Source organism: Ochotona curzoniae, unplaced genomic scaffold (assembly GCF_017591425.1).
Source record: "Ochotona curzoniae isolate NIBS_2020 unplaced genomic scaffold, NIBS_Ocur_1.0 patch423, whole genome shotgun sequence".
Lineage (NCBI taxonomy): Eukaryota > Metazoa > Chordata > Mammalia > Lagomorpha > Ochotonidae > Ochotona > Ochotona curzoniae.
In genome coordinates, this window is record NW_024466999.1 from 672,657 (window position 1) to 692,965 (window position 20,309).

A 20,309-nucleotide genomic window follows, 5' to 3' on the forward strand; every position below is an offset into this window, starting at 1 on the left:
ACCTGTTCTATGTCCTTCTGGGCATCCTGAGAAGCTGGGATGAGTGCCCCCAAAATTTGTTCCCCCTGCTACCTTCCATTGGACGACCCCAGGCACGAGGGTGGGAAGCACATACAGCAGGGCCCTGGGGTCACAGGGCTTTGACTGGTGAAGTCCAAATCTGGTAATTGCATCTGTTCTGTCTCGTACAGGTGGCCAGATGATGCCAGATGCTGGCCAGCTGCAGCCTGTGGTGTCTGGGGTTGGGATGGGGGCCCCAGGAGTTCTCCACTTCTTCGCAGGAAGCCTGGCGTCCTGGCCAGGGCAGACCGTGTCTGTGGCAGACTGGCTATGACGTTAACATTGAAGGGCCTGAGTCCAGCAGCCATGGTCCCACATAGTCCATCTGTAACTCACCAACACCCCCGATCCCATTCCAGATCCTGCCCCATCGTGGTGTGAGGGACGGAAGGACCCTGGCCTCCACGCTTGGAGGGCTCCTCCACAGGAGAGAAACACAGTGTTAGGCCAGGGTGGAATGTCTTCTATGTCTATGACAGGGTACCACAGGGCCCAGGGAAGGCAGGGCAGGCTTCCTGGCGAAGAGGATCTTCTGGGCATCTTGAAGAATGAGCTGGAATTTGTCCTGAGGCCAGAGAGGCAGGGGGAGGGAGGAGTCTGTGTGCAGGCAGCTACCTGACCGCTGGCACTGGGCCCCACTCACAGCTCCTCCGGGGGCTTCTTGCCCCTCTGCTTCTGGCGCCACTGTCGGATCTTGCTGGGGAGCGTCTGTCTCCAGAACCGCATGTGGGCCTCCCGGGGCTTCTGCCTGACACGCGACACTAGGCCAATCTCCAGGTACTGCTCCGATTGGTTGAACTGGGGCCAAAGAGGCAGCCCCTGGCCATTGGGGTCCCTGGATGGGAGAGATGAATGTGGATCAAGATCTCCTGTGCTGTCTGCTGGGCATATCTCTGTGTTCGGTTTTCATTCTTACCCTGTCCTGGCAAAGTGGGCCCACTGGGCCATCATGGTGAGGCTGAGTTGTTTCTCCTCCTCTGTGGCTTCTGGGAAGGCTGGTGGGATGGACAGGGCCAGATCAGGGTCAGGTGGGATCTTGGGCACTGGACCCACATAGCTATTCTTATGGCCTGCCTTATCCCCCTGGGGCAAGGTAGCCTAAGGGAACAGCTGTCAACCTGCTTGTTCATCCTTACCCAGCTGGGAGCCCTCATCCATGAGGAAGGGTCCCCCGAACATGAAGGCACTTTCAACTGCGTGGTCAGCTCGTACCCAGTCTGGTTTGATCTTTGCAAAACAGCTGGGGCGATGCTGGAACTCATAGAAATAAATGGGAGCCCCGGAATCTGCAGGGAGAGAGACAGTGAGCAAACGAAACAGGTGAGCATTAGCCTCCCAGGGCCTGATAGGCTCTTGTGCTTGGCATCACAGCGTTATTAAAGATGTATTTATTTTTAAAATTTTTATTGGAATGTGAGATTCACAGAGAGGAGAGATAGAGAGAAAGATCTTCCATCTGCTGATTTACTCCCCAAGTGGTCTCAATGGCTGGAGATGAACTAATCTGAAGCCAGGAGATACGAGCTTCCTCTGGGTCTCCCATGGGGGTGTAGGGTCCCAAGGCTTTGCACCATCCTCAACTGTTTTCACAGGTCACAAGCAGGGAGCTGGATGGGAAGTGGAGCAGCTGGGATACCAGCCAGAGCCCATATGGGATCCTGGTGCATGCAAGGTGAGGATTTTGACCATTAGGCTACTGCACCAGGCTCCAGTGTCACAGGATTGTAACAAAGTGGTCCCAACTGCCGGTGATGATGGCAATGACAGATGCAGTTAGGAGTCAGCCAGTGGGCACTGAGCCCTGTTCAGTGCACCCCGTGTGTGATGGCTCAGGTCATCCTCATGGTGACAACCCAGAGCCCAAGGCCACAAGACCTTTCTCTCCAGAGCAGCACACCCTGGGTGAGGACAAAATCACTTAACGCTTACACGAACCCCTCAGAGCAGGGTTGGGTGCTCTGGCGTGACCTTGGACATGCCACCCCATCTCTCAGAGCTGATTTCTGCTTCTGCAGAGTGATCTGCTAGGGATGGCTTTCACAGCTGCGGTGCAACCACTAGCCAAGGAGGAAGCTTTGGGGCAGCTCCTGGTGTGGAGAGCGAGGTGTGGGTTGGAGGAGGGGGAGAACTTATCCCCTATGACAGCCTGGCCACCTGTGATGTCCCAGCTCTTGCTCTGAGGCAGGAAGTAGTCAGGGACAGGCTTACCTTGGAGATTTCTTGAGAAATTGAAGACAGGGAAGTAGATGAGCATGTCGCCGATCATGTCCTGGAAGGCGTGGCGCCTGGCCTGTGCATCTGAGGCCCTGTCTAGGTATTCGTCTATGATGGTTGACATCAGCTCAGGGGGCACGTCCTGGGGCAAGCAGGCAGGGATGAAGGCTGCTCTGGGTCTGGAGAAGACCTTTGCCAGGAACCCCCCAGGGCCTCCTGCATGGATCATGTTCCCGGGGCCAGCTCCCTGCCCTGGCCCTCCTTTGCAGAAACCCCTGGGACTTTTAGAAGGTTTCTAGGTGTGATCAGATGGGGTTTGGAGTCAAATCTGAGCCATAGGACCACTTCTTGGCTATGTGACCTCAGGGTAGGTGGTTGACCCTCTCTGAAAGTTGGTCTGAAGTTGTATGAATGGAGAGGTTGCCAAAGCGTCCCAATGCAGCAAATGTGCATAGACGGAGACCCTCCTGGATTCCTGTTTCCTACGAGATTCTGCAGACTTAACATCCAGCTTCCTTCAAACTGCTTGAAGTCATTACCATTTACAGCAGAAGACATGGGCTCAGGGTGGGTGGAATAGCTGAGCAGGTGGCCAGGGCCGAGACTGGGGCTGGTTCCATCTGGCTCTACATCTGACAGTAGTATATCAACTACTGAGGCACTGGGGCCATGTAGAGAGGGCTCAAGCTGAGTCTGTACCTCAAAAGCTTATTCAATGAGAACAAGGCAAGCCTATAGCTCACAGAGTCCCATTGAGGACAGAAGGGGATGGCTGCCTGTCCCAGGGCTCACACAGGAAGTGCTCACCAAGGGCACTTTCAACCGGTGATGATGAGGAAGATTACTGTTTTGACTTATGCTCTTGGGGGTTCCTGGGCAGACTACAAACTGGGTGGTGGGTGGGAGGCCTTGGGCTGGGGGGATCCATGCCCACCGCCCTCCAGCCCCCCTCTTCTTATCTCACCAGATAGGTCAAGAAGGGCTTCGCATAGGACAGCATTTCCTCTCGGCTTAACTGTTCCAGCTTATCCAGCAACCCCCAGGCCTGCAGAGACACCAAGACCCTTTCACTCCAGCCTGCCCACCCTCCCCAACCCCACTCCCATCCCTGGACCCTGAAATTTGTTATGGAGGCAAGTGTGGCTAAAACCACAGGCCTGCCACCTGAGAAGATGGACCTTCAGTTTGCAGCATGTGTGCTGGGCTGGGCTGGGGGTATCTGGGGACCGCAGAGCCAAATTCCCCAGGGCACAAGGCCAATAGCAGCTCTGTAGAGAATGGGCACTTGTCTCAATATTTACAATTTTTACTTAATTATTATTTTCATGCTATTCGAACGGTAGGTTCTCTCTCTCTCTTTCTCTCAACACCTTTCTTTGCTGCAAAAATTGACAACTGAAGTTGTCAATTTCTGAAATGCAAGGGGTTAAAATGACAGTTACAGGGGCTGGTGGTGTGACGTGTCATGTTAAGTTTGCCTGTGGCATGAGCATCTCAAATGAGTGCCAGTTTGAGTTCTGGCTGCTCCACTTTCAATCTAGCTCCCTGCTAATACATCTGGGAGAACAGTGGAGGATGGCTCCTGCACCCACGTGGGGGACCCAGTTTCAGACCCCTGGCTCCAGCCTGGTCCAGCCCCAGGGGTTGCAGCCATTTGGGTGAACCAGCAGATAGAAGATCTGTTTCTCTGCTTTTCAAGTAGCATGAAAATAAATACGAGTTCAGAAGCAGTTACTGTGAACATGGGTGAAGGAGGAAGAGCAATATAACAAGAGTCTCAGTAAGAAAGCATGGGCTTGATCTTGTATGGAATTCTGGGAGAGGTAGGAAGATGAACTTGGCCCATGAGGCCCTGGAATCTGAATGCTGTCCAGAATGTGAGAATGTCAGATAGATTGTCATTGGGTGCAAAGTCACAGTAATCAGAGTCACAGAGCCTGATGTATAAACCAAGGGATGCCGCACATTCTGTGCAAAAGCTCAATTCCCAAGCAGAAGGTGCTTGTCTGAGACCTTTAATGAGTCCCTTAAACCTCGAATTGGAGTCCAGGAGCAGGGTGTGATGGTGCTGGGACAGGGCCCTTGACTGGAGGACGCTTACCCTGGGGATGAGCCAGCCAAACTCGTGATTGTTGATGCCCAGGAGGAAGGGCACGGGGCGGAACTTCTGGTCTTGCAGGAGCTCCTGGGGATTTTGAGGGAAGAAGACGCCATCAACTGTGCAGGTGGAAAAACTCTGCAGGACAAAGCAAAGGTGGTGGAGTCAGGAGGTGGTGTTCACCAGTTAGACTGAACCTTGAGGATGGGGCTTCAGTCCCCCAGCCTCTTGCCTGAATGGTTGAGGCCTGAAGGAAAGAGAAGGGGGTTGTGTCATAGCGTTAGGCAGCTCCAGAGATCTGAGCAGGTGTCTTCTGGGGAAGGCAGGTCCTGCTCCCTGTTCCTACCCTTAGGCCTGGCTGCATCCTCAGTCCCTTCCCCCTCGGCTCCCGCAGGAGCTGGACAGGATCGTCTCTGGGCTGCTGAGGTCCCTGGGAGGTGAGGCAGGTGGGCGTACCCCAGGCTTGGACGAAATCAGCTCCTTTCCTTCCTTCTGCCTCAGACACTCGAGCATCTCAGCCGGGGAGGTGGAGCTGCAGGCCAGGGACTTGGCCGTATTCTGGGGAGGACAAGAACAAAAGGGCCATGTCAGCCTTTCGGCCCCCACCACCCAAGCCAGTTGCCTCAAATGGAGCGGGACCTTGATGTCACACACTGGCCTATACCTGGTCTCTGTACCACCCCAGGGGAGTCTACCCTGCTCCATCAGGGGCATCCTGTGTGTGTGTGTCTCCCTTACTACCCCCCCTTACAGCAGCTTTTGGGGATACGATCTTTATTCTGCTCCTGGGGTTCTCAGAGAGTGTGTGCAGAAGGAGGGAGCCTAGCAGGGATCACAGCATGTCCTGGGTGGGGGGTTCATGAGTCCATGGGAGATGAAGCTAAAGAGATAGCTGGTGGTCTCTCTTGCCCAGACTTTGTCTTGGCCATGTCCTTCGCTTCATGTGAAGCTTCCAGGATTGCCACCTCCTGCTCACCTTTCACGCCAAGTGATGCAATCGGTCAGTGCCCTGCTTCTCCCCACCCCTGGGGGGTTGTCTAGCTCCCCAGGTACTGCCTCTCACTTCCCTGGGGCTTCTTACTTCCTATTCTGTCCCTAATCTGCTCCATTCTCTCGGATGGCCGCTTCTAGGACCTACCACTGCACCTTTCATCTGCAGCTGTTACAGGTACAGTTTTCATTCTGAGGCCTTCTGAGGCCCCCGTGGCTATTCCTTTCATGGCCAGCTGTATGATGGGAGTCTTTGGGTGGAAATACACAACCTGACAGGCAATTTCTCAGGGGTGCTCTCGAAGACCCTACCCTAATGGTCTGCTTGGGGGTGGCCACCTCTAGGCAGCCCTCTGATTGTCTGTCCACTGGACTGTACCAGCTGTCTGTCCACCAGACTGTACCAGCTGCTTCCTCTGAACTTTCCATAGGTGATGCTGCCTTCATCCTAGTGGATCCCTCTCTGCCAACCGGGAACCCTGTACCAGTGACCTCCCCCACTTTGGGGGCTCCAGAATGGGTTGGGGATAAGGTAAGAGCATGAAGGACACACAGACCTGAGCTTTAAGCCACGGGTCCAGGTCTATCAACCTTGGAATGCTGATAACCCCACTCTGGGCAATGGCTCTGTGGAACAATCCTGTGGCCATGGGAGACAGGACCTGTGTGCAGAGAATAGATGGCTCTCAGAGGACAGGGCTGATATGCAGGGGCATTCCCCTCCTACTGGGGCTGCCCGTGGCTGCTTACCAGAGCCGAGACGATGCTGGCCCCTGCAGAGCCGCCAAAGATGGTGATACAGTCACGATCCCCTCCAAAGGAGCCGATGCTGCCCTGCACCCAGCGCAGAGCTGCCACCACATCCAGTAAGCCCTGGTTGCCAGGTGCGTGCCTGTCCCCAGTGCTGGGGACAGAGGACGGTGGCGGTCAGCACAGGCAGGCCCCCTTGCCCGCATGTTCCTCAGTCTTTGAAGATTTGGGCTGCTTTGAATTGCCACCAGGATGGACATCTGACCCACAGCCGGCCCCAGGGTCAGGCTTGACTCTGAGCCACCATTGTAATCTATGTGGCCAGGGTGGCTTATTGGGTGGTTGGAACTTATTTACTCCTTGGCCTCATTCCCCACTGCGTTCCTGGCTGCGTCCCAGCATGCAACACCCTGCCCAAGGGGCCCAAGTTCACTGTGCAATTGTGGCCTTGGCCAGGCTCCTCCCCCAGGAAGGAGTCTCGGGAAAGCACCATTCTGCCCTGCTCCCCTCCAACTCTTTGCCTGGGTTCTCTCCTGCGTGTTGAGCCTGTGCTGGGCTGGGCCTGCTAACTCATCTGAAGAAGCCGAGGATGCCCAGACGGTACTGGACTGTGACCACCACCACGTCTCCATAGGCAGCCAGGGCTGAGCCATCCTGGGATGTGGCTGAGCCAACCACCAGGGAGCCCCCGTGGATCCACACCATGACCTATGGGGACAGTAACTTCAGCTACCCCCTCTCCACCAATCAACTCATGGGGCCTCTGGGGAGGGAAGGAAAGGCTGGGCAGGTGGGAGCTAGACAGGCAAACAGGGCCCCTTGTGGCTACGCACTGGCCTCCCGGTCCCAGTGGCAGCCTCGGCGGGGCTGTAAATGTTGAGGGTCAGGCAGTCCTCTGAGATGGGGAAGACATGATGCTCTCCATTGACTGTGAATCTGCCATTGTTCATTCTCTCCACATCCTGCAGGCACCTGCAGCCAAGGCAAAGCTGAGGACCAGCCGCTCAGCCCCATGATGTCCCATCACAGGACCCCGCCAACCGTCTGCCTTGTTACTCACATGGGGGGTGCATGACTGGCATCCCGCACACCCTCCCAGGGCTGGGCCGGGAATGGGGCTGAGAACCGGATGTGTCCCACTGGGGGCTGGGCGAATGGGATGCCCAGGAAGACATTCACCAGGCGGTTTGTGCCCTTCACGGCCACTTGCTGGCCTCGCAGCCGGCCAAGAGGCGTGTCCACTTCTGGCTGAGTGACTTGTGGCTCTGAGGGAAACATAGGAGACCATGGGGTGAATGTACAGCCCCCGTGAGGTCGAGGTGAAAAATGGACTCTTGGTGCAAGGAGAGGCCACTTATGCACCCAGGGTGCCTATTCTGCCAGGCTCTTGGCACGAGGCACTGTGGTGGAGCCTTCCCAGCAAGCTTTAAGCCCAGTCTGGGGTTCCTGGCTTCTCCATGGGCTCCACATTCATCACCACCATTTCCTCTAGACCAAACTGCATCTGCCAGGGGGATGGGTACTGGGGCCTCAGATTGTTCGTCTACTGAGGTCTGATAAGTGTCCTTTATTTCTAACTTCTAAAGCTTTGACATTGAGGGTTTTGCTAAACTTGATGAGCTGCCTCTCCCAGAGCTGTCAAGCCCTAGAACTGGGAAATCTGGCATTGCACTGGACTAGGGCAGTGGGCAGAAGTGGGACAACAAGGCTTTCAAATGCAAATAAATTCACAGCTACACCCCAGCTGCCCCCTCCTTCATGGGTTTGCACACATCTGCCTGCCATTCACCTGCCCTCACCACTTCAGGGCCAAGGCAACTAGGGACAGCTCCTATGCCCCAGAGCTGGAAATTTCCCATTAGCCAATCCAAAGCCTGTGTGTGTGTATGTGTGTGTGTGTGCATGCATGCGTGTGCAGAGCCTTCCCCAGTTCCACATTTTCCTTGGGGGCTGTCTCTGCTTGCTGAGAGCCCTTCCCACCTCCAGTTGGCCCTGGGCAGACCTGGATGGCTGCTCTGCCTCTTGCTTCTATTGAACTGTGGAGCAGCTTCTTCCTTTGTGACAGCCCTTTGCCTATGCACTTGTTGGCCATTCCCTGATTGAGGCCTATATTGGGGTACTTAGACATCAGGACAGGTGTTGGTGCCATGGCATATAACAAGCTAAGCTTCTGCCTGTGATACTGGCATACCATAAGGGCACTGGTTCATGTTCCGGCTGCTTTACTTTCTGATCCAGCTCCCTGTGTATGGCCTGGTAAAGCAGTGGAAGATGGTCCAAGGCCTTGGGATCCTGCATGCATGTGAAAAACCCAGAAGAAGCTCCTAGCTCTTGGCTTTGGATTGGCTCAGTTCTAGCTATTGCAGCCATTCGGGGAGTGAACAGATTTGTCTTTGTCTTTCCTTTTCTCTTACTCGATCTTTCAAATAAATAAATTTTGAAAAAATTGAAATAAAAACCACTACAATCTTGTCCCCAAGTGGGACTTCTCTCGGGACCAAACAGGTAGTGAGGGCAGAATCCCTGTTCATTCGAGTGACGTTCCTTCAAACCTGGCCTGTCTTGCAGAGCCTCTCCTCCCTGCCCTGACTCACTCTGGCAAACCCTCCGCCCCCACCCTGGAAGTCCTTCCTCCCTGCATGACCCCCAGGAATGCCTTACCTGTGGCCTTGATGGGAAGCACCAGGAGCAGACAGGCCACCCAGAGTAGGACACTGGGCCGAGCTCTGCCCACGGTTCCCATGCTGCTTGCAATTGCCAGTGGTCAGGAGCTGCAGTGGGTGGAAGGTGGAGCGTGAACTTTGGTACAATCCATCTACGTGTGGACCGCCATTTCATGCAAATGTGCCTAACCGGGCCGCCCCAGCTGGCTGGGGGCCAACCTCAGGGCCAGTGCCAATGGCCAGGCCTGGGCAGGGAGGGCCGGAAGGGCACCCTGTGGAGGACCCACCCCACGAGCCCTACGTGTTCACACTCCAGCTCCCCTGACCCCATGACTACTGTATGCCTCCTGATATGCCCCCAGTGGTCGACCTGAGGGAATGGCAGCCCACAGTGCTGGGGTGCCTTTTTGTGACCACAGGCCTGGGTGGGGGCTGGCATTTAGTCTTGTCTGTCACAAGTGGAGGGAACAGAAGTTGATTTTTTAAAAAAAGATTTGTTTTATTTTTATATGAAAGGCAGAACTACAAAGAGAATGAGAGACAGAGATCGATTAAAAAAATGAAGTTGAAATTCATAGAACATACAATTGATGATTACAAAGTATACAGTTCTGTGGGCTTTAATACCAAGTGTTATGCAACCCCATATCTCATGGACAAACACCCTGTAACCATTGACTGAATTGGCACCTGCATTCTACTTGCTGTAGATACCACAGAGATAGTTGTTTGTACCATATGAAACCTTTTGTGGCTGGCTCCTTCCACTTGACCAACGTTTTTGCTATTCATCCAAGTCATAGCATGTGTCAGTGCTTCAAACAAATTAGCTTGTGTATATGAAAGGCAGAGGGAGAGAAAGAGAAAGAACTTCTAGCTGTTGGTTCATTTCCCCAACACCTGCGGCTGGGCCAGGGGCTTGCAAGTCCTGCAGGTTTCCCCTGTGAGTGCCACGGATCCACGAACGTGAGCCATCCCAGGGTGTACATTGCAAGAACTTGAAACCCGAAGTGCAGCCAGGACTTGAAGGCAGGCCCCTGTGAAATGAGACGTGGGTGTTCTAAGTGGTTTCCTAGCTGCTGTGCCAAACGCTGGTGCTCGGTCATTACCAGCTTCAGGCTCCAAGCCGAGCCCATTTCCCACTGTGACTGCATGATGGCCCCTGTGGCTGTTGCGGGTGACTCTCATGGAGACCTACTCTGTGCGAGGCTTAGCAAGTGGTGGGACAGAAGTGAGAAGGAAGGGGGTGAGCTGAGGGGTGGAGCAGGGTGTGTGTTGGGGGGGGGAAGTGGCTGGAAGACCTCACAGGTGATTTTGTGCCCCCTCCTTCTCAGCTGGGGGCGAGTAGAAAGGCAAGGTTGTAGGGTTGTAGGGGTGGGTGAAAACACGTGTCTTGGAGCGCAAGGCAGCAAAAGCCTGTTCCTGGGACCAGATAGTGGGGTACGGGGTTGGAGTTGTCCCCTTGCAGGCTTGGGTGATCCCACAACCAGGGAGGGTGGGACTGAGCCCTAGGCCTCCAGCATCAGGCTGGCTGGGGTGGAGCAGGTCATGGAGGCCTTTTTCCGGTGCTCCATCTGGTGCCCAGGGCTGGAGGGGAAGGCCTTTGCCCTTCTGCTGGGAAGAACCAGTGTGGCTTCTTGGATTTTGCTTGGCAAGTTTCCAGAGGGCTGCAGGTGGCTTGCCTGCTTTTTGGGGCAGGGGGCCCAGCCAGCTTCTTTTTTTTCCTGCTGTTCTCTTCCTGCTGCTTGCTGCCAAGCCATGACCCTGACCACCTCCTGGCCACCCGGGCCATTGTGTGACCCTTGACCCTGCTGAGGTTCTTAACTCCTAGTTCCCTGGTCTATTTTCTGCTTAATCTTTCTTGTGGGTCATCCTGGAGCTCGTGTCCTTCCTCTGCCTGCTCCTCTTATCTGGTGCCTCATCTATGCCCTTGGTGAGGGGAGAGTACCCATCTGAACCCCAGGCTGTGGACCCAACTCCCTGCTGACGTTGTGGGTGGGCCCACCAGGGGCAGGGCAAGCCAGGCACACCAGGGAGAGAGACTGTCACCCCTTCCTTGTGTGAGTGGAAGGTTGGTGCCTCCAAAATCTGTACCCCACACTTCTGGCTTGCCTCACGTGCTCTTCTGATTTGGTGTGTTTCCTGTGGGTAGGTGTGATGGAAAGGGAACTGCTAAGTTCACAGGGTAATTGTGCTTTGTGCATGTGGCATTTGGGAGCTAATTAGCCCCCACTGCGATGATGGGGGCTTCCATGACAGAATCTGTGGCTTTATGAAGAGTGAGAGACCTCAACTGGCACACTTGCTTTGTTGCCCTAACCCCCGCTAGAGTGCCCTCTGCCAAGCATGATGTTGCAAGAAGGCCTTCAATGACTACCTGCTGCCTGCCCTTGATCCTGGACCCATCTGTCTCCAAAACTGTGAGCTGAATAGATGAGCATTCCTTATAAATCACCCCCTATACATCTTCAGTTATAGCAAGAGAAAACAGACCAAACCCTGTCCCTTTCAAGGTAGTTTGGGTTTTTCTTTCAAAGTGAAATGCGCCCTCATCATGGGACCCAGTGCTTCCTCCTCCCCTGTTGACCCAAAGAAATTGAGGTGAGGCTGCACATAGCGACTTAGCTAAAAAGTAATCACAACAGCTTTATTAAAAACAGCTAAGAAAGAGAAGTCATGTCAACACACATCAGTTGAGGAGTGGATAAAATGTGGTACATCCACACCCAGAAAGTGAGGCACTTTGGGTGAATCTCAACACATCAGGCTAAGTGACAGAAGCCAGCCACCAATGACCCAGTCCCAAGTGGTTCTGTGGGTCCTCTCTTGGAGGAGAGGTGGACCACAGTGGCCAGAACCCAGGGAAAAGGACAATGACTGACACCAAAGGGGGCACGAAGGAACTCCGGGTGGTGATGGGGTACAGCCAGAGGTGGTCCCTTTGCTTGTCGTCTATACGTATTCCAAATTAGCAAATTGCACACCCCAAAATGGGTGAAATGAACTGTATGCTAATTTTTAAATATGTCTGCTTATTTTCACCTGTTTGAGAAGCAGAGCCATAGAAAATAACCTCTCTGCTGGTTCGTTATCCACCTGCCCACTGGGCCAGGCTAAAACCCCCAGCCTGGAATCCTATTTAGTTCTGGATTTAACCTAAGTCTGGTTTAACCTAAGTCTGGTCTGCCATCTAGTGGCCAGAGTAGGCAATGGGGGAAAGAAACCCACGCATTCCCAAATGGATGAAGCTCTATTGTTGGGTTTAAAGGCATTGGATGGAAAAGTGAGGCCTTTCCAGAGGAAAGATCTTAGGGTGCATGTACCAGGGAGACAGCTGTTAACAAGAGAGAAAATGATGTGGTGGGAATGAGGCCGAGTACGCACAGCCGGCGCCTTTGCGAGCCATGATCAAAGTAAAAGAGTTTGGGGGAAGGAGCAGCAGGACAAGAAAAGTTAGGGAAACCATAGGGTCAGGAGGCAAGAGAATCATGTGTTCTATGTGGTGATGGAAGAAGGGTGCTTGGTGGTAGAGGGGGTGAGAAAGGTAAGAGGACACATTCTTGGACAGGGAGCTGGGGGCAACAGTGCCCCCCTTTCCTTGGGCATGTCTGGTGATTCCAGCTTCCCCATCCTAATTTCAGGAAATCCCCCTGCTGATGCATCTCTTTGGGGGATATGCTGTGATTATGAAGCAGGGGCCCCTTGGGAGTAAGCATGAGTTCTTGGGGTGGCAAATCTGGGGTCCTTGACTTTGTTGGACACTACATGGTCAGCCCGGGGTTCCAGGGACAGAAGGAGAAGCACAGTCTCACATCTCAGCAAAGTGAGGTCATTGTCATTGTGTCTGCAAACAGTGGGTGGGCCATCTGAAATGCCACACTTAATGTGGGGAGGGGGACAGTAGGTGGCCAGAGTGACTTCCAGTGGATGACCTTGGTGGCTGAGGTTGGGAGGGCCCGGGTGCTGTGGCCTGAATCTGTGTGGCTCCTTCAAGGTCATGTTGGAACCCAGTTTCTCATGTGCTGCTATTCGGAGGTGGGAATGTGAGGTGGTAGAAGGGATTAGCATCCTGATATCATGCCCAAGGGGCCTGTTCATTACTTCCTCTGGGTGAGGACACAGCGAGATGTCACCCCTGAATCAGGAAGAAAATCCACATGCTGGCACCTGCACCCAGATGTTTGAGCAGCAAAACAATGTACTTCTGGGGCCCCCCCAGGTACTGTATTCTCACTTCCGAAGCCTGAGGGCACCAGGGCATGGCAGCTCCCGGTGCCCAGGTCTCCTATGGGCCGCTTACAAATGTGAGCTCACAGGGCATGTTGGGAGGAGGATAAGGGCTTCTGACACCCAAGGGAGGGCAACAGCCCCCAAAGCAGCTTGCACTGAGTGGGGAGGACCTGGGAGCTGGGAAGATAGCAGACAGAGGGTGGGGAGAGAAGGTGAAGAGGGGGAGGTGAGAAGAGCAGGAGGGCCCTAGGGCCAGTGAGAGATGAGGAAGGTGGGCTTCTGTGGGAGTTAATGGGTATAGCCTCACGAAAGGAGTGTTGAGTGCATCTGGCACAGGGCACCCAGGGCAGGCAGGGCAGGGAGCCTTGGCAGCAGATGCTCCACAAGGGTGTGCTGAGGGGAAGAGGGCAGGCGAGTGACAGTCCTTAGTGGGTGGGGCAAGGATCCCCCTTCTTGACACAATAGCTACAGTTCTGTATGCCCCTGCAAAGCCCCCATTAGCTCCTGCATCTTCTGGGGCAGGGTTTGATCCCAGAGCTGGCGCCTGTGGGACTTCAGGGCCTGGCCCACTGTAGGCTGCACCCTCAGTTGCAGGTACTGCTCCTTCTGGTCCAAGACGGGCCATTGTGGCAGGCCCTCACCATTGGGGTTCCTGCAAACAAGATGTCAGGAAGGGGGACCATGGGGAATCTGAGCAGCCTCCCTGGGGTTGGTCCAGATCAGGAGTGGTAGGGTATGAGTTTGCAGGTACAGGAGAACTGCCTCCTCCCCTGGTGTCAGCTCCACCTGGGAACCTGCCAACATGGGCTGTGGTGTCTTCACTCCCCTGGGGATCCTCTGTGGTTAACAGCTGATGGCAATGTCAGGTCATGGCCTGGATGGGTAGATAGAGTATCCCTGGTCCCCAGGGTCCCTGTGTGTCCAATGGGCCATGCTACTAGAGAGGGCGCTGTCATGTGACTAAAGACACTTGGCTGCTGCTGAGGTTCCCACAGGGGAGGGTCCCATGGCTCTGAGGAAGTGGGGGTGGGGTGGGGTGGCGCAACTCACCCGGTGCGAGCAAAGTTGGCCCAGTACTTCATCATCCTCCTGCTCAGCAGCTCCTCCTCCTCAGTGAGAGTCACTGCAGTGGGGAAGGACACAGGGTCAGTTTAGGCCAGGGCAGGCCCTCTGCTCCACCATGACCACATTCACCAGCTGAGGCCCACTGCCCCACCATGACCACATTCACCAGCTGAGGCCCACTGCCCCACCATGATCACTCTCTCCAGCTCAATGGAGATTGACCTCAGTTGCCTGCATGAAACTTACCTTCTCCTGACCACAGGGACTTGGTTTTTACTTTGCCAATCACCCTATCTGAACCTGGTCAAGATCACTTGCTCCTGGCCTTTTGCTTGCCCAGTAGGTTTTATCCTTCTGATCTTGGGTGAATACTCAGGGGACAGCTCTGTACCTGGGAGAAACACCCATTGTGGGGCCGGGCAGAGGAGAGAGCCGGGTCAGAAGGCACTCATGGTGCAGTCCTGGCTCAGTGCTGGGAGCTGTGGGACTTGGGGTGCTTGATCCCATCTGAGCCTCAGCCCTGTCATATGTGCAGTGGGCACAGTGTACCTTCAGGAGAGCCAGGTACTTCATCCCCATCTGGGGAAGGAGCAAGCCTCACCTTTTCCCCCAAAGAAAATGCATCTGAAGACAAAGAGAAGCTCATCACCATGGTCGGCCCTCACGTGGGGTGGACGGAAGTCTTTCATGAAGCTGGGTGAATGCTGGAACTCATAGAAGTAGACAGGGGCGTGGGAACCTGTGTGACAAGTGCACAGGGCGACAAGTGAAGGCCCCTTCTCTGGGTTTTCAACACTACTCAACAGGACAGCAGAGTGATGCTCATTTGATCTGACCTGGGCAGTGCTGTGGAGCCCCAGGCTGAGAAGGGCCATGGCAAGGGTCTGAATTAGGTCCTGGAATTGGACTTTATAGCTGGGAGATACTGACAAAGTGTAGCTGCCTCACTCCACTCCCACCCTGTCTATTGCTTAGTCCCCTGGTGGAGATGTCCATCTCATGAACCAGCAGGAGGGTGGGTCTAGATAAAGGACATGGGTACCAAATGGATAGGATTCTGCACAGGATATTCCTCCCTGGAGACCCAATGAAGTAGGCAGAGCGCCGCCTAGGGAGGCCTTAGCAACAGGGAACTCACGCTGAAAATGTGCGACATGGAGTGAAGGCATCACGAACAGGCCATCGGCCATCATCTCCTGGAACTGAGTCATGAGGGTCTTGGGGTCCTCATTGTCACCCAGATACTCGTCCAGCAGCTGCTCCTCTATGGCAGGAGGCAACATCTAGCCCAGGGGACAGGGACGGAGTCAGGGAGGCAGGCTGCCAGGGAGAGAGGCAGCTGAGAAAGGTCCTGAATGAAGACAGGAAATGAAGCAAAGGAGAAAGCTCGGGGCCATCCCATCCCCAAGCACACACACTGCCAGCTGTGCGTTGGTTTTGAGGTCCCGTAGGGCAGCGAACTGTAGGGCAGAATGCCTAGAGCCTCACCCACTGTTCAGATGTTTGATGTATTAGTGCCTCCATGGCTGCTCTGTCCATTTCCTTCTGGGGTTCTCCAGCAGCAATGACCTAAGAGGTTAGCAGAGGGTTTCAGGTTGGAGGTAGATAAGCAGGGGAGATCTGATGTCCTAAGGTCTGCCTGCAAGATGGGATCCTAGGGAATTTGGCCTGGGCTCACCTTGGGGATGACCCAACCATACTCATCGTTGTTGACACCAATGATGCTGGGGACGGGTTGGAAGTCAGCAGAGGCCAGCAGCTCATAGGGGTGTCTGGGCAGGAAGATGCCATCCACCACCGCGGAGATGCTCATGAAGGCCTAGGGGCACCCGAAGTCAGAGTGAAGATTTGTTCACCAAACTTTTTAAGACTCTTCCACACACCTGGCTCATCTCAGCAGGCTCACCACCCTTCTACACTCCTTGAGGTCCCATGCTTGACTTACAGGATTTGGTCATCCTTGCCCATGAAAGGCTGGGAGGACAGGAAGGCATGAACATGAGCTGGGAGTTCAGGGACTTTGAAGGACATGAGAGCTGATCACCCTTTTGTACCAGTGAATGGGGTCCCACCTTGGTCATCGCCACTATCTCCTCTTTACTCTTGGCACGCAAGCAGTCCACCAGGGTCTCAGAGTCCACCTGGCCACAGCCAGACAGGTTGGCCACCACCTGCGAAAGGAGCACATGGGCTGGAGACCAATGTAGGAGAGGAAGGAGGGTGTCTGAGGACCAGCCAGAGGCAGGAGCAGAGTCTTGTGGGCATACAGCTGTGGCCTGGAGGCTTACTAGTCCTCCCTTCCTGATTTGGAGCATTTTGGCCTCAGTGATCTGCACCTGCTTAGCAGACTGCAGACAAGGTGGATTTCAGAGGGGCAGCTCTACAGAGCCAATAACCGTGTGAGAGTTTATTGACGTACAGGTATGAGGGTTCTGACCCCTTGTTTCTTAGCCATCCCCGGGATGGGCAATGCTGAGACACCCGATGGGCCATGTATGCCCACTCAATAGAGATAGTAGCAAAGGACCAGAGACGGAAGATGGCAGTTTCAGGACTGGGCCACTGGGGGACACTCACTGAGGAGATCATCTCAGATGAGCTGGTGATCATTCCAGGCAGCACGGCCACTCCACTCTCCATGATGGCTCCATGGAAGAGTCCTTGCGACATGGGTGATAGCACGTGTGAGGACACGCTTACACCACCAGCAGACTCGCCAAATATGGTGACCCGGTCAGGGTTGCCTCCAAAGTAGGCGATGTTCTGCTGCACCCAGCGCAGTGCAGCCACTTGGTCCAGGTAGCCCCAGTTGCCACTGGCATGCTGGTCTCCAGTGCTGAGAAGTAGGAAGGACAGGGATGGCAGGCCTGTGCCAGGGCTACTCCTCCCTCAGTGCCTGGCCTAGGCCCAAACTCACCTGAAGAATCCCAGGATTCCTAGGCGGTACTGGATGGTGACCACCACCACATCCTCAAAGGCTGCCAGGGCAGAGCCATCATACATAGAAGCCATGCCTACAACAAGTGCACCTCCGTGGATCCATACCATGACCTGGAGACATCAGGGTCAATGCCAGGAGTTTCTTTCTAGCTTAACCCCATTTTGCTATTACTTCCTCTACCTGTGCTTTGTGCTTGTGCAGATTCCCATGTAGCCAGATACGTGGTGAGATCACAAGAACCTGGTCATGAGTCTGGGATCCAGGTATAGTCAGTAAGCCCAGGCCTGCTGTTCAGTGCTTGGCTCTATCAACCCCAGAACTCACTATGGAGGGAAGGGGTGACTCTGATTATTCACATGGATCCCCTGGGCTGGGTGGGCTGTGATGATGTTCAAGTGCAGCCCTTGATCATCTGAGTGTTTCTCCTAGACATGAGGTGTGGCAGGTGTCTGGGCTCCCCAGGGCCCATGCATTCTGTGCTCTGGAGTAGCTAGGCCTCTGTGACTCCATGCTCAGTGTTTAGGTGCCCACCCCAGGGAAGAGGCACTTTCTGGACACAGGGAACAGCTTCTCACCAGGATCCACACACTGGAGGCCACAGTCACATCATCCCTCCCCATCCTCCAGCAGCAGGATGCCCTCACATTCACCAGCTGCCCCTGGCCTCCCACTCACAGGCAGCTTGGAGCCCTCACGGGCATGGGCAGGCGCGTAGATGCTGAGGTACAGGCAGTCCTCGGACATGGGAATGGACAGTAGTGTCAACGTCATGTTCATAACATCATGTTCCATCATAGCAATGTTTTGTGGACACCTGGAACCAACAAAGGCAGACGTTAGTACAGGATACATGCTGTGGCTGAAGCCAGAGCCTGTGACCAGACTTGCCCTTGGTCCTCTTAGTCCTTTACCTCACTGCAACCTGCTCACTCTTGAACCTGCCCTATGATGCCTCCCATCCAGATACAGAGTCTGAGACTCTGGGGCAGCAGGGATGCCACCAACTTCCAGAGACCCTCCAGGTACACTTGACTCTCTTGGTCTCTATGGGAAGTTTTGCCTGAAGATGCTGACCTCAGTGCTGTGTCTCCCTACACAGTCAGGTGCAAAGCACAGGAGTCTCCTACACCCGTGCTGGGTGTGTGGATGCCCATCCCTTCTTCTGGAAAGGTAGTGGGATGGCCCATGTCCTGGGAGCCTTATCACTCCTGCACAGCCCCCAGTTCTGATGCACACTTGTCCCTTGGCCATTGTCCTTGGCTCTGGGTTGGCTTAGTGCTGTGCCAGCCTCTAGTGGTGCCCATCTCAGGGACCTGTAGGATCTGCTGTTGAAGCCAGGGACTCCTTCAAACTTGAAGAGTCAACCTGGGAGCTCACTCAGGACAGTGCTTTCTCACCAGGGCAGCACAGCAATCTGGCAGAAACTAAACATGAGTCTCTGCCTCCATTTTCAGCACCTGGAGCTAAAGGCCTCAGAGTCCCAAGTCCTGAGTCAAGAGCCTGACAGGAGCCTGGCAAATCCACTGGAAGTGTTGCTGTGGGAGTCCACAGCACAGTAGGGCTGTCAGCTGTGCGCTGTGGATGGAAGGGCAGCCGGACCTGGGTGAGCACTTAAAGACTCCCATTCCCACTCCAGACCTGATGCTCCCTGGATCCCTGGGAAAGCTCACATGGCTGGATGGGAGGTGCCATCCCTCACTCCACTCCAAGCTTCGGCAGGTTCAGGAGGTGCAAAGCGCAGTGGTCCCAGAGGCGGCTTGGCAAAGGGAATGCCTAGAAATGTGTGGACTCCCGCATTGGTGCCTTCCACGTGGACCAGGCTTCCTTGCACCTGCCCGGAGTGCGTAGTCCTGATGGGGCTGGTGAAGTCCTTGCCTGTGGGCATTAGTAGTGTGATCATGAATGGATGGGCTGCATGCCAGCTGTGCTCCCATGCGAAATGCTAGTGTAGCCACAACTCCAGGATGCATTTTGTCACACCAAATGAGACATCCAACCACAATTTTCCTATTGCGTGTACATGATACTGCAAAGCAGCCTTGTTAATAAAGGAAGCTAAAACCTAGAACCCAGAACCCGATGAAGTGTCTAGAATAGAGTTACAAATGAAGAGAGCAAGAGCACACTCGGGAGACAGAGGAACGATTCAAGACACATCTAGGAGTGCCAGCAGTAGAACCCACATGGTGTCCTGCTCCTGTAAGAGAACCAGACTCTACTGGGTTCTTTAATATAGCAGCACAATTAGGAAAAAATGAAGAGAGTGCAGGGACAGGAGGTGGCATGAAGAGTGAAAGAGACCCAAAACACAACAAAAATAACAAATGGCAGCAGATCATCAAGAATGTAGGTCAGAATGTGGAACCTTTGCACAGTGCAGGTGGCCTAACTGCTATGGACACCAGCAGTTGGGCAATGGTAGGGGCAGAGTCCTGAGCCTTTGATTATTTTTTAGTTATAGATCTATTTACTTTTTGAAAGGGTCAAGTTTCAAAGAGAGAGGGAGAGACAGAGCTCCATCTGCTGGTTCCTCTCCAAACAGCCCCAATAGCCAGGGCTGGGTCAGTCCTAAGCCAAGAGCTTTGAACTCCATCTGAGTCTCCCCAATGGGTGCCTGGACCCAAGCACTGTGACCACCTTCCACTGCTTTCCCAGGTTCATTAGCAGAGCGAGAGCTGGGTTGGAAGTTGAGCAGGCAGAACTGGAATCCACACCCATATGGGATTTAGTGGTATAAGCAGTGATTTAACCTGCTACTCTAGAAGGCTGGCTCCAGTACTGGACCTTTTAAAGCGGCAGATGAAGAGCTAAGGCCAGGGATCTGAGAAGGGCTCTAGGATTGGCAATTGGGGCTTCTGTAGTCCCCAATCCAGCTACCTTTTGGCGGCCCTTTTGATATGAGTTGGGATGGGGACAGACAGGTTCATTACTGTCCTTTGACTGGTAGGCAGCCTTAGCTCAGCCACAAGCACGGGAAGGAAGTGGCCTCAACTCCAGCCCCTGTTGACCCTGACCAGTTCTGCTGAGAGCTTCTTGCTGGGCTCACTCCACCCCATTTCTAAGGCAGCCACCACCCTGTCCTACAGTCTCCCAAGCTTGATTCCGCTCCAGGATCCCGCCCCTTCACCCTTCTTTTTCCTTCTCATTGCCGGCTGTCCCGCCCACTTGGGCTCTAACTGCAGATGCAACCTGGGTTTGCGTGGCTGCCCTCGGAAGCCTCACCTTGTCCTGGGAGGAGGAGCAGCAGGAGCCCGCAGGTGATGGTGCCCAGCTGCGCACACAGGCGGTGTGGCCCCAT

The 20,309-nt window shown here is 54.4% G+C and overlaps 2 protein-coding genes across 2 annotated transcripts; both read right to left on the minus strand.

The window, feature by feature from the left end:
- Positions 1 to 699: 699 nt before the first annotated feature.
- On the minus strand, positions 700 to 8,855 carry LOC121167736 (carboxylesterase 3-like). The gene is given in 13 exon segments (XM_040997314.1): positions 700 to 895; positions 977 to 1,046; positions 1,197 to 1,346; positions 2,269 to 2,416; positions 3,239 to 3,319; positions 4,376 to 4,510; positions 4,829 to 4,930; positions 5,920 to 6,024; positions 6,113 to 6,266; positions 6,675 to 6,820; positions 6,946 to 7,084; positions 7,173 to 7,377; positions 8,774 to 8,855. Coding segments are annotated over 13 exon segments (1,713 nt in total).
- Positions 8,856 to 13,383: 4,528 nt separating this feature from the next.
- On the minus strand, positions 13,384 to 20,309 carry LOC121167747 (cocaine esterase-like). The gene is made up of 12 exons (XM_040997333.1): positions 20,234 to 20,309; positions 18,682 to 18,886; positions 17,687 to 17,825; positions 16,988 to 17,121; positions 16,648 to 16,906; positions 16,143 to 16,241; positions 15,749 to 15,889; positions 15,559 to 15,639; positions 15,209 to 15,353; positions 14,672 to 14,809; positions 14,056 to 14,128; positions 13,384 to 13,657 (listed from the first exon to the last, which is right to left on the minus strand). The coding sequence occupies exons 1-12, from the start codon at positions 20,307 to 20,309 to the stop codon at positions 13,471 to 13,473; spliced, it is 1,677 nt and encodes a 558-aa protein (XP_040853267.1). The 3' UTR covers positions 13,384 to 13,470.